Source organism: Emys orbicularis, chromosome 14, assembly GCF_028017835.1.
Source record: "Emys orbicularis isolate rEmyOrb1 chromosome 14, rEmyOrb1.hap1, whole genome shotgun sequence".
NCBI classification, from domain to species: domain Eukaryota; kingdom Metazoa; phylum Chordata; order Testudines; family Emydidae; genus Emys; species Emys orbicularis.
This window is the reverse complement of record NC_088696.1, coordinates 41,367,693-41,380,151: the sequence shown is the minus strand read 5'-3', so window position 1 is coordinate 41,380,151 and position 12,459 is coordinate 41,367,693. Positions and strand designations below refer to the sequence as shown.

Genomic DNA, 12,459 nt, shown 5'->3' with positions numbered 1-12,459 from the left:
AGGCCTCCCTGGACCGTCACATAGCGTAAGGGAGCAGGACAGAATTCGCGTTACCGTTGCTCATTCTGCAGCATCTGTCAGACAGGTGCTATGTCTAAGCCTAGAAAAGTAGAAGAAAGGAAGACTGCAGCAGAGACTCACTTCTGCAGCATTGCTTGCCACTCGCCTAGTCTGTCTCCTATGGGAAACCGCTTAATGGTGCCCTGAATCTTTGCTCGCCACTCCCTCATGTAGTCCTCAATGTCAAACACGAACGGCTGCTGCCCGAAGTTGGCGTCTACGATCTCTCCTGGCGTCTGCAGCCCCACAGTGGGATAGAGATTTGACTGCAAAAAAGAAAGAAAGCCACATTAATGCTTCCCAACCCTTTCCCATGGGCTCCGAGAGGAGCACGTGGGTTTGTCTCTGGCCCTCAGGGATGGGCTGCAAGGGCAGGGGAAGCTAGTGTTTAAAACCACAACTTGTAATACAAGGGGCAAGAGGCAACTGTGGCTTCTCTCGGTTGGTGACAGCCCCAGGCTCAAGAGCCCAGTTCCTGCTGCTCGAAAAGGCGTGGCATGAACCCAGCACATTGGGCTGCCTTCCCAAAGGACTGAGATCTACGTCACAACGAGCGTGTGTGACCCGTCAATCTATTCTTCCAGAGGGTTGTGAGATTTGTACCACAATGCAGGAGCCAGGACAGTTACACAGATTGAAAGACAAGTGTTTGTATTAGTAAGGTGACTAAGTTACCCAACTGATGGGAGAGCTCCCATGCCAGCATGTTGGGGGAGGTCTCCCCCTTACCACAACTAACCCAACTAGACAGCTGGTCCAGACAGGCTCTCTATTCTAGGAAACACTTTCACCTTCATTTCCCCACACCCTGATAGACAGCTGCTATCCAAACATCTTGCATCTCTGGGCAAAAGGGGAAGGATGCAGGACCCACTTCAAGGGCACAATCAGCCCCGCTCCAAGGACTGTCCCGCACAGCAGGTGGGGTAGCAAGAGGGACCTGTAGTTAACTCGGCTCGCCAATGATGCCAACCAAACCAGCAAATTCACTACCCAGGGTTCAATTTCATTTCCAAGTGGCAGTGCCAATGCGACAGTCTCTCCAAACATCAACCAACACACCATTCAGCCCCTGGAGGGTTGAGATGATGTGATTCAAGTTTGGGGAGACAGTCACTAAACCCAGTACAAGCAAATGGATGCCATTTAAGTTAGTCCCGTACCAATCCTGCCCCAATCAAAACCTTCGGAGATTCTCTAAACAGTGCCATGAGGTATCCAATCTCCATGGCATGTGGAAGAATGAGGGGAGACAACACGCAGAGCATGGGCTTGCCAAATATTTCATTGTGTGGACCACACCTTAGAGTCTCCTGGCCACTTCTCCTGTTCACAATCACAATCGCTTAGTCAGGCAGCTAGGAGTCAGTGTGATACACTCACTGGAAACAAGGGGCAGAGGTGGCACCATGTGACCAGCCCACTCCATGGGCCAGCAGCAAGTGTGCCAGGAACCGGGGGTGATCTGAGGACCGCGGTTTGGGAATCACTGACAGTAAATATCTCCCTGCTTTATTCTGTTGCCTTCACATTAGGGCCACATCATGGTAAAACAAGGAGTAAAATGGCCCAAGTGCCAAAGGGAACGCCCAAACTTCCTGCCCGAGCGCTATCGCACAGAGAAACACAGCTCAGTAACTAGGGACAGTCAGAGAAGTTCGAGGATAGGTGAGAACTTTATTGCAGAGACGGCCACGGGGCCTCTCTTTTTTGATAGATGACACTGGACTACACGTGCCAAGCAGTTCCTACCAACCTGACCATATGGGAGCCTATGCTGGAGCCAAGGATGCCACCTCCTGTTACGAGTTAAAGGAATAAAGGCAGAGTGGAATTTCGGAAAAGTGGCCACACAGTTTACTTGCCACTTTGAGGCTCCTGAAATCTCCAGGTCACAGAGAGAGGAAGAGCCAAAACTCTGGCTTGTTTAGTTTCGTGCACTTGCTAGTGAGTGTTAAATGGTGGGCCTCACTTTCCAGCTGCCATGTGAGATGCAACAAAACAGAACAGCAGAAGATGCTGGTGCGACACCTCTCAGGACACAGCCAGGGATCTGTCCCAAGGTAACGTCAGTGCCTGAGAGCAGTCTGATGGTCCAGGCTTCACGCTCCACAGCTAAGCAACCTCACTGGATTCTGAGGAAACAAGTAACTGAAGAACTCCTTTGGATCCTTTCCTTCTGCTCTAAGGTTTTAAAAGCAATCGGTATGCTGGGCAGACGAGACAGTGCGACTTCTCCCTTCCTCAAAAAACCTCCCAGCAAAGCTGGCATTTCAAATCCAGTGAACTGGAGCATGCTTTTCTCCTCCAAAAAGATCTGCATTTAGCTGCTGTTCAGCCGATTGAGACATGAACGGCTGGCACTGTACGTTTCTGGTGTTTGAAATGCCAAAACAGGGAGTAGAAACGGCTGCTCCATACAACACTCATTTCTTCCCCTTCTCCCCCCCATCCTCCCAAGGCTGGGAAAGGAAAGGAGGAAATAAAGCTGGCTGCATCACTGACTCAGCATCTCCTTTGTATCACATCCATGAGCAAGAACTGGTGGGTTACGTAGGTGGGCTAATTCAGATGCAGCTCACACCACTCAGTGCCTGTGCACCACAGCACAGCGAGGAGATGGCACAGGGGGGAATTGTGGTATTTAAGGAGTCGAGCTAGAGATCCCCCTCCCCTTCAAACAGAACTGGCAATAAGGAAAAGCCTCCAACAGAGACTATCATCTTGTCAGTCTATGCATTGGGCCTCCAACCTGTTTCAGTATCGCCAGCCCATGGCCTTCCAAAGCCACAAGTCAGACCCAAAAAGTCATGACACATTAAAAACGATGTCTCAATGTTTTTTTCCTTCAGATTTTTTCACCATCAGCAGAAGCTGCCAGCCCCCCCTTTGAGAGTGATCACAATGCAGCCTCTCTCGCACACAAACCGTAGCCTCCTTGTTCACTGATCGGAGCAAACGTCACTTACACTCGCCGATCCTACGGGTGCAGGGAGCTACCATTCTACCCCCACCCCTACCGAGTGGGGCAGCTGCCTATCCTGCCTTGCTGTCTCCCTTAATGCTCCCCCCACTGTCTCCTCTTCCCCACCTACCTCCTGCATTCACTTGAACATTCTCTATATTCGTATTCCCCTCTGTCACGCCACATCCCCTGCACCTCTCCCCCAGTCTACCTCCTGCTCTCCACACTCCCCGGACCCCGCTTAGTTTCCTAACCCAACTCCCCTCGCTGCTGCCTCCTCTCCCACAGCCTCATTCCCTGCTTGTTCCTAGCACAGCGAATAAGGGGCCATCATCTTCCCTGAGAGCAGCCTGGCTTCACACCCACTGGAAACATAGTGGATCTACAAAGCTAATGAGAGTCAACTAGCAAAACCTTTAGCAGACGGCAGATAGGACTCAGCAGCACACAGGGAGCAGGTTTCCTGGGTAAGGTGCCTCCGTCACTCTGCAGAGCTGATCTGCACTTTTAGGACACTGTTTGCACAATTGGCTGCCTCAACTCTCACCAGTGCGTAGGCGTAACTGGGGGCAGAGATTAATGGGGCACCGATGATACGAATTTTTTAAACTGACTACATTTTAAAAAAATTTCCCATTTCTGCTACATTCAAAGATGCCGAGGTCAGACAGAACCAAACCTGATCGCCTGTATAACACAGCCCATAGAACTTCGCCCAAATAATCCCCAGAGCATATCGTTTAGAAACGCATCCAATCCTGATTTAAACACTTAAAACTATAGCCCCCTTTAAACAGTATTGCCTGACATTAAAAAAATGCCCTGAAAAACATGCACGGGCTTTTCTGCTCTCCCACGGATCTTTATGCAGGTCTTTTCAGGAAAGGCGAGAATGTCTGACACTGTCTGGGCTTGGATGCAGGAGAAAGTTGCACTGGTTTAAATTTAAACTGATTTAGTTAAACCAGTGCAAACCCCTGCATGGAACTCAGTTTAAGAGTGGCTTTTTTAAATTCACTTAAACCTGTTCCTGTTGATGAAGTCATTTCTGGATAACTTTTCAGTGATAATAGTCTAATGTAGATAAATGTTCAGAGAAATGCAATTTTTGAGTTGAGTGTGTCCATTCATACTTCTTGAGATTGGAAAAATCAGCACTCACCACTTAACCTATAAGCAGTGCTGCTAGGGGCTGTGGATTTTACCCAAGGCCCATTGGTACCAGTAAAGCAGGGGTAGGGGACCTATGACCCGTGGGCCTGATCTGGCCCCTTGCTCATTTTCATCCAGCCTGCGGGCCACACATGTTCAACTCACCTGCCGGGGGTGTGGGGACGGGACTTCCCCTTGTGGTTGGGCGAGCCACCGCTCGCAGCTTCAGCCCTGTGAGGGGTGCCAAAGCTCAGGGCTTCCCGCCCACGGGGCTGGAGCTGTGAGCACCAGCTCCCCCCACCGCAGGAGGGAAGCCCTGAGTCTTGGTGCCCCCCCGTGGGGCTGGAGCCTCAAGCGCCGGCTTGCCCTGCTGTGGGGGAAGCCCTGAGCCTCCGCGCCCCCCTGAGCAGGTGAGTTGACCGTTTGTGGCCCGCCATTGATTTTTTCAGTGGGTCTCTGGCTCCTGATAAATAAAAGGTTGCCCACCCCTGCAGTAAAGGAAAACACATTAGTTTTGAACTCTCTGCAAGGAAACTGTTCCCTGACAGGTAATGGGCTGAAGGACCAATTTAAATTCCTGGTGTAAGCTCACTGAAGTCAGAGTCACCCCACAAGTGAATTCAGCCCCACAACTTCCCTACAACTGGTCAAGGAAATGCTGCTTATTGCCTGTCTCGGTGTTCTCTAGAAAGTTTGCTTCAAGAAGAATAGGCCACCAATGGAGGAGAAAGCTTTTACACCCACTGCCCACGAGGACCATCGGACAAGCCCTATTAGGGTCCGAGACCCTTGGATCCTACAAGGCTCATTCAGTTAAGATTTCTGAAGATCTTCCTATTTCCATTGCTTTTTGCAGCAGAGCTTCTAGAACAGTTTTCACAGCCCTGGCCAAGGATGTGAAGAACGCAGTTAATGTTTAACAGCGTTTATACTCTATGTTCTCTGCGCTGTACCTTACAATGAATGCACATTGTGTTTCAACTAATCTGGACGCGTCTCCCTTGCTATATTAATGCATAAACATTGCCTAAGGTCTAAAGCACTTGGAAGCTGTATTGATGCTAAGCACTATGAGATCTGCTACCATTACTAAAGAGCGCCTTGATCAGTCCTAATGCTGCTGTGCAACCCAAGGGCCCCAGTCAGGATCAGAGACCAAACCTGCGGGACACGGTTTTGAGAACCAGAGGAAGATGTGGTCTGTGCCCCTAAAGAGTCTAAGAAGAGACCCAACAGGCAGTGGGTGGGGAAAGGGATCAAGCAGCAGCAGAGAGGTCAGACAGCCTGTTATCTCTGTTTGTCTCTTTGACTCTGGGGAGGGCTAGGGGAAGGGGACCACAGGAGGTGGTGAGTAAAAAGGAGCAAGAGAGTGGGGGGAGGTAGGGAGGGAGGGAGAGACTCTGAGGGGCAGGAATTGGGATGGGAAAGGGAGGACAGGGGATGAGGCTGGCAGCACAGGGACTGTGAGGTCGAGGGTCAGGAGGAGGTCCAGGCAAGCTACCAGTCAGCAGATATAAAACAACATCCAGACAGCAAATTGCAAGCAGCAACCTGCTGCCATCACTGGTGTCTGGGGCTGTGAAGGAGGAAGGGCCTGGATGCGTAAGACCGACTGAGAGAAACCCATTTTTCCTTTGCTTCTCCAGAGGAAGTGCTGATATCAAGTCTCGGGCTCTGCAGCATTTCCCTGCCCCTTGCCACCTCCACAACTGGACGTATACACCTCATTGCCAAATGGGCTTTCGAGGGGGCGTGAGAATCACTGCTGCTCTAGTTACCAGGCAGTAACTGGGGTCCCGGTGAAGTGCTCAGCACCCCTATGGCGTGGAAGCCTGGACCGCTCCATTCCTTCATTCAGCGCTCTGCTGAAGAGCGGGGACAGGCTCAGGCAGAGGAGAAGACACTAGTACACAGCGTGGCACGCTGGGGCCAATATGCCTGGGTGCACTGGCGGTATGAGGCTTTGGGGAGAGCCAGCACATTGACGAAAGTGGCACTGGCTGTCTGCAGCATTTCCACTCTCATTTGTACTCCATGGTGTGAGATCCACGAGGCCAAACCCTAACAGTGCTCACAACGAAGTCCTGCTTTCCCACTGCGGCCTGCCCTGGGCACTAGCTTCCTGGAAGAGACCGATGCTGTCCACAAAACATCACAGGAGCAGCACCACAGAGGTCTGGGTGCCAGGGCAAAAAGACTAGAGGGAAATGTTCTGTTAGACCTACAAGAGCAATAATGGCCAGGAAATACCCTCACTGTCAGCCATTATTGCATACATATGTACTGAACACTGGAGCGTCATCGGCTGACACCCGAAGAGCTGTGAGCCTTTAACTGAAAAGCAACACTCAGAACCGAGGCTGCACCTTGCTGAACTTGGGCGTTAATCTGTATAACTGCACCTCTATTGAGAGCTGCGGGGGGAGTATTTAACCCTATTATTGCGGCACATGCAGAATGCCCAATGTCCAACCCCACTCCCTGCAATCTCAGGATATAGTGGAATACAACCCACTGGCCCTGCCCATACGCATGAAGGAAAATTCCTTCCTGACCTGCATGTTTGAAGCATTATAGATGAACAGCATATTCAAGGAGCAAGCAGAAAATTTGGACTCATGCAGGATGCCCATAAAATTTGGACTCCTTTACAATCGTTGAGACAGCCGTGTTCTTATAATCCTCCAACTACTTTTCACTGTCTCTGGCGCAGCTAAGTGCAACGCCATGTGGAAGCTCCTGATTTGAGAGCAGCTGGACACATTGCAGGCTGGCAGAGCCAAGGAGAGACTATGAATCTGTAGAGAGCGGAGCTCAGCACATCTTCGCAGCAGCATTGCCTATGGCTGGTTACAGAGGGTGTGCGCAGGGCTTGCCAACAGCTAGCAGAGCTGATGGCGGAGTAAGGGGACCTAAAAATGAAGGAACAATTGAGCATTCCTGACACAGACACTCAATCCCTAATCGCTACCTTGGAAAGGGAAAGACCCTTTGCTGCAGTATTCGGATGGAAGCAAGGGGAGTTTAGAAGCAGTAACACCAAACAAGCAGGTGTGTTTTCTGTTAACAAGGTTTGAGATGCTAAAGTTCATTGTCATACGCTGAGCCTCAAGTGAACACCCCACAGTGCTCCCTGCAGACAAAGCTGCTCTTAGGAGACAGCCATTTAAGGTGTAATAAAGCAGGAATTCACATGGCAATTCCAGGAGAGGTAACTATTCTTAATGGGGAGCTTGTGAGCGACCACACATCTGGTGATAAGACTGTACAGTCTCATAGAAGGGCGCACTCTCACCCCAGTGCAACAGAGGCAGACGGGAAACATATCATTTAGGAACATGTGCTACCCCTTTAACATGGCATTAAACAGAAGACATCATACACCCCAGTTACTGTCCCCCTCCCTTTTATTTGCATCCCTAGTTAGAATACTGAAAATAGTTGTACTTACAGGGAGATCTGTAAAGGCTATACCTGTGGGGGGAAAAAATATTAAAATTAAAAAGACAAAGGATTTTTCCCCACGTGCGCCTACAGACTTAACAGGCTACGAAACGTTACTACATATCAGTAAATCTCAGCTCTGGCCCTGGACTTAGCGACCTGTTATTTAACACTCTCCCCTTCTCCTTCTACCTGGACCCTGTGGTTTGGCAAAGATTCAGGTCGGAGTCCAGGTGTTCTCAGACACTCTTTCCCATCAGTTTTAGCGCATTAAGCTTCACAAAAGCAGTCCCTTTTTCCTTTGCTTCTCCCACACGTCACTGCAGGACTCCACAAAGAAGCCACTGGGTAAAGCTTCAGTTCAAGACAAATTTTTGATTTGGAAGCTGTGGTGCTTTAATCTTGCTGTGGTCTGGCCTGGGGCTACCTCTCCTTTCCAGCTGGAGCTGTGGAGTTGAGCATTAAACTCCCTGTACAATCCCCAGGGCCTGGGCCTTGCACTAAGGCAGAGCTGGAGTCAGAAGCAGTTTCTCAGATATGCAGCAATGGAGAGAATGGTAGTGCTCAGCTTCCTCCTCCACATTCGTAGATTCCAAGGCCAAAGGGGATCCTGATTACCTAGTCCAGGGGTCGGCAGCCTGTCAGCAGTGGTGGGCCGAGTCTTCAGTTAGTCACTCTGATTTAAGGGGTCATGTGCCAGTCATACATTTTAACGTTTTTAGGTCTCTTTCTATAAGTCTATAATATAGAACTAAACTGTTGTATGTAAAGTAAATACGGTTTTTAAAATGTTTAAGAAGCTTCATTTAAAATTAAATTAAAATGCAGAGCTCCCCGGACCGGTGGCCTGGACCCGGGCAGTGTGAGTGCCACTGAAAATCAGCTCGCGTACCATAGGCTGCCTACCCCTGATCTAGTCTGACCTCCTATACAACACAGGCCAGAGACCTCCCCCAACGTAATTCCCAGAGCAGAGCTTTTAGAAAAATTTCCATCTTGATTTAAAAATTGTCACTGATGGAGACTCCACCACGACCCTCAGTAAGTTGTTCCAATGGTTAATTACTCTCACCTGTTAAAAATCTATATTTTATTTCCAGTCTGAATTTGTCTAGCTTCAACTTCCAGCCACTGAATAGTGTTAGACTTTTCTCTGCTAGACTGAAGAGCTCATTATTGTTCCCCATGTAGGTACCTATAGATTGTGATCAAGTCACCCCTTAACCTTCTCTTTGTTACACTACATAGACTGAGCTCCTTACGTCTCTCACTAGAAGGCAGGTTTGGCTAATCCTTAATCGTTCTCGTGGCTCGCCTCTGAAGCCCCTCCAGTATATCACCATCCTTCTTGAATTGCGGACACCAGAACTGGACACAGGATTCCAGCAGCGGTCGCACCAGTGTCAAATACAGAAGTAAATTGTAATATTTGCAAATATAACAGAAATGAAAAGGTTTATAATTTCTCTCTCTATTTCAATCTGACAAGTCAGAAAGGAGGCATACATTATGTATAAACAAAGGTTTCTTATATTTGCTAAGGCAGGGATGAGAAGATTATTCAGCCACAGGTTCTGAACAGCACCAAAAGCTCCAAGTCAAGCTCTCTGGGGAGCGGAACATGTAAAAGGCATTTCCAGACACAGGAGGGCTGACAGTAACCACTACACCCAGAGCAGAGAGCACGGCCGGGCGGGCTGGTGGGCATGAGGCATCTGCACTATATGTTCCTGAATCATGAGACATATTAATTACTTCCCGGCTCCAACAAGAGACCCAGACTATTTACATACAGCAGCAAGTCAGTCTTCTCTCTCCACGAACACGCGCTAGTGCTTAGACTTGAAGGACACCAACAGCATCTGGGAGAAGGGCTGGTTTCCACCTACCTGCCTGCCTCCACATGGAGCATGTGGGGCAACGACAAAATCCATGGACACTCTTCCCCAATCACCACTAACAAAACTCCAGGAGTAAAACAACCCCTCACAGGGCTATTCATTGCCAGATACCCCCCAGTCTATCTCCTGGGCTCTCTGCCCCCAAACTCTATAGCTGGAGTATGTACGCCTCTCTGTGCTGCCACTACACCAGCACCCACAGAGCTCCTGCACTCCTCACAGGAGCAGCTCAGCTGCAATACCAAGTGCTAGACTGCATCTCGGACGCCGAGTAGGCCTAGCATCAGAAGGCCCAAGGGCTGTGGGTGTTACAGAGAGGAGATTCACATTGCTAAGATGACAGAGGCCCAGCTGCAAGTATAGAAGAGTGGATCAGCGTAGGCAAGAGATTGGGGTCATGAGCACTGCAGGGATCACCACTAGCCTTTCCACTGACTGATGGTAGATCAGATTGACAGATGTAAAGACAGGTGCGAAGGAGGTTTCTAGCACTGCTTTCTTAGGCTTAGACTATTAATTATTCCTGACATGCTAAACACTACATCGAGGCCTCCTTCCCAGGCATGGAATTGTGGTGCTCCCTAGGGATCAGACGAAAGAAGCGTACACTGATTCTTGTACATGTCTGCTGCTTTTCGACCCCAGGTGTGAAAAAAGCTCCACACTGCAGTGAAATACATTAGTGCATGGCAAGGTAAGGTGTAAATCTACAGCACACTAGCTGGCCACATGGACCCTGCTACAGTGCACTAAAATGTCTGCTTTGTGCACTGATCCACCCCAGACTGATCCACCCCAGTTTGTAACAGGAGTAGAGCAAAGTGCACTACAGACCTTTTAGCGCACGGTAGATTTACACCCCAGTTTGCTGTGCACTACCTGCCCATATAGTCAAACTGCTGGAGACCATTCATTCTCCCTCTCTACTTTTAACACAGAACTGTGATTCAGAGCACACTTTCTCCAGCAATTTTAAAAAGTGCACTATTTGAAGCAACATAGATTCATGATCAAATGGGTTGAGAAAGTCTTGGATCGTGACCAGCTAAACAGCTTATAGGGCCATGAGGTTAATTAACCTACCACACAGTTTGGAGCTACTTTCCAGTAGGCAACCTCATCACAAGTCAATAAAACTATGGATCAATATGCTAAATACACTGGAATAAACAGTTGGGAGAAATTTTCAAAGGATTTCCCCCTCCTGGTCATTTGTCTTGTCTCCCCACCTACCCCTCTGTGCATTGCTCTCCCCACCATCTCCACACTCAAAGATCCTTCACCAATCGAACTGCTTTCTGTGGGGTTCCCCTCCACCACATTGGTTAAGTTTCATATTTTGTTTGGCCAGCTGGGTGGGCGCTTGTTCCCACCCTTACAACAAAAGGAAGTTAACCTGCTGATCTAGCCACCATGGCAGCAGGAGGGGTTCTGCAGCCCAGCTACAATTCCAGCACTGCACCAGGCATCCTTCAATCTTCTGTGGGGGAGGGGGGGGGGGCGGGGGCGTGCAGCTCTCCCACTGGGGTGCCTGCAGCCATCACATTTGCAGTGCAGAGAGCCAGCAGCCCCAGGAAGCAAGGTGAGCACAGAGGAAATTTACAGTCCCTGCACTTAAATTGAGAGCCTTCTCTTTGAAGCAGGGTTGCATCACAGCCACTCTTCTCTAGAGGTAGCCAGATCTCTGCTCAGATTCTGCTACAACACAGGACATAAATCAGGTTTCCCAACAGAAAATGGTATTACGCTCCATGTCCCGAACAAGGAAATACTAATGCCAGTGTAACTATGGAAGATGCTACTTCAACAGCATTCCATTTTATAATCTCAATAAAACTCTCTGGACCACGCTGCAGTACTGATTAGTGCACATGTGTGGGAGGCGGTGGGAACCTGTCAGTCAGTTTTATTGCTTCAAACAGCCAGCAAACTGCTTAAACAGAGCCCAGCCGTAGTCCAGACACCACAAGGTCATTAGCAGAAATTAAAAAGAGATAACAGCTCCTTAACTATTCAGCTGGATAAAAAGCAACTCTACTCTGCCTCCCTGCAGCAATTCACGTGCATGGACATAGCTGCAAAGCCAGTTTTAGGAAGGTGGTGGTGACTCAAGCCTGGACAGCTTAGGAAGAGAATGCAAAGTGTCTCTCCTGTAAGTCAGTGGTTCAAATCCAAGCCAGGGCAGTACTGGCCAAGTCATTAACATCTGGTAACTGTTCAGTGGTCTGGATACAATATGTGCATGTGTCAACACAGCTCCAAGTGAACAGTTCTGATATCACAAACGCCACTGTGACAATCTCAGCAGAGATCCCAAGGACTGAACTGCGCAGAGACTGAGCTATTCCCCCTTGCCTGCAGAGAGAGTCTCTTCTGGTCAGAAGGGGAGTTCACTGGCAGGTAGGCACAAAGCACACTGCCTCTGCATAACACCACCTTTCACCAACACTGACACAGTTATTTATCTTTCAGGGATGCTGCCCTCACGCGACAAAGCCAGCACTTCCAACACAGGCTAATAAAACATTTAGCTATGGTGTGGCTCGCTGCAGGGCCTAATGGAAAGTCAAATTGTCAGTACATTAGGGGACAGAACCATTTCGCCAATGATCAGATAAAGTGATGGCTATGAGAGGGCAGAATTTCATTAAACTTCAACAGGAGGAAACCTCTCTCAGATAAAGAATGACCCCCCTTTTTGCATGCCATGAAAGAATCCTACAAACAAGGTAGGGGAGGGTAATCTCTTTTATTGGACCAACTTTTGTTGGTGAGAGAGACCAGCTTTGAAGCTTACACAGAGCTCTTCCAGTGGATTCCAGAGCAGTTGCGATTAGTAGGGAACACATGGATTCTGGAACCTACTGCAGCCTGAGAAAGTGAATTGACAAATATACAGTTAAAAACTGTGTTGTACATTTTTTTGCACTGGAAAAC

The 12,459-nt window shown here is 49.0% G+C and overlaps 1 protein-coding gene across 2 annotated transcripts in view; it reads right to left on the bottom strand.

Annotated features, from left to right (window-relative positions):
• The window catches only part of RANBP10 (RAN binding protein 10), a 146,879-nt gene that overhangs the window by 20,874 nt on the left and 113,546 nt on the right, over positions 1-12,459 (bottom strand). For both annotated transcript variants that reach the window (XM_065416330.1, XM_065416331.1), the window contains 2 exons: positions 7,629-7,651; positions 142-326 (listed from right to left, as the gene is read on the bottom strand). In XM_065416330.1, coding sequence (XP_065272402.1) covers positions 142-326; positions 7,629-7,651 — 208 coding nt within the window. The remainder of the gene's footprint in view (positions 1-141; positions 327-7,628; positions 7,652-12,459) is intronic.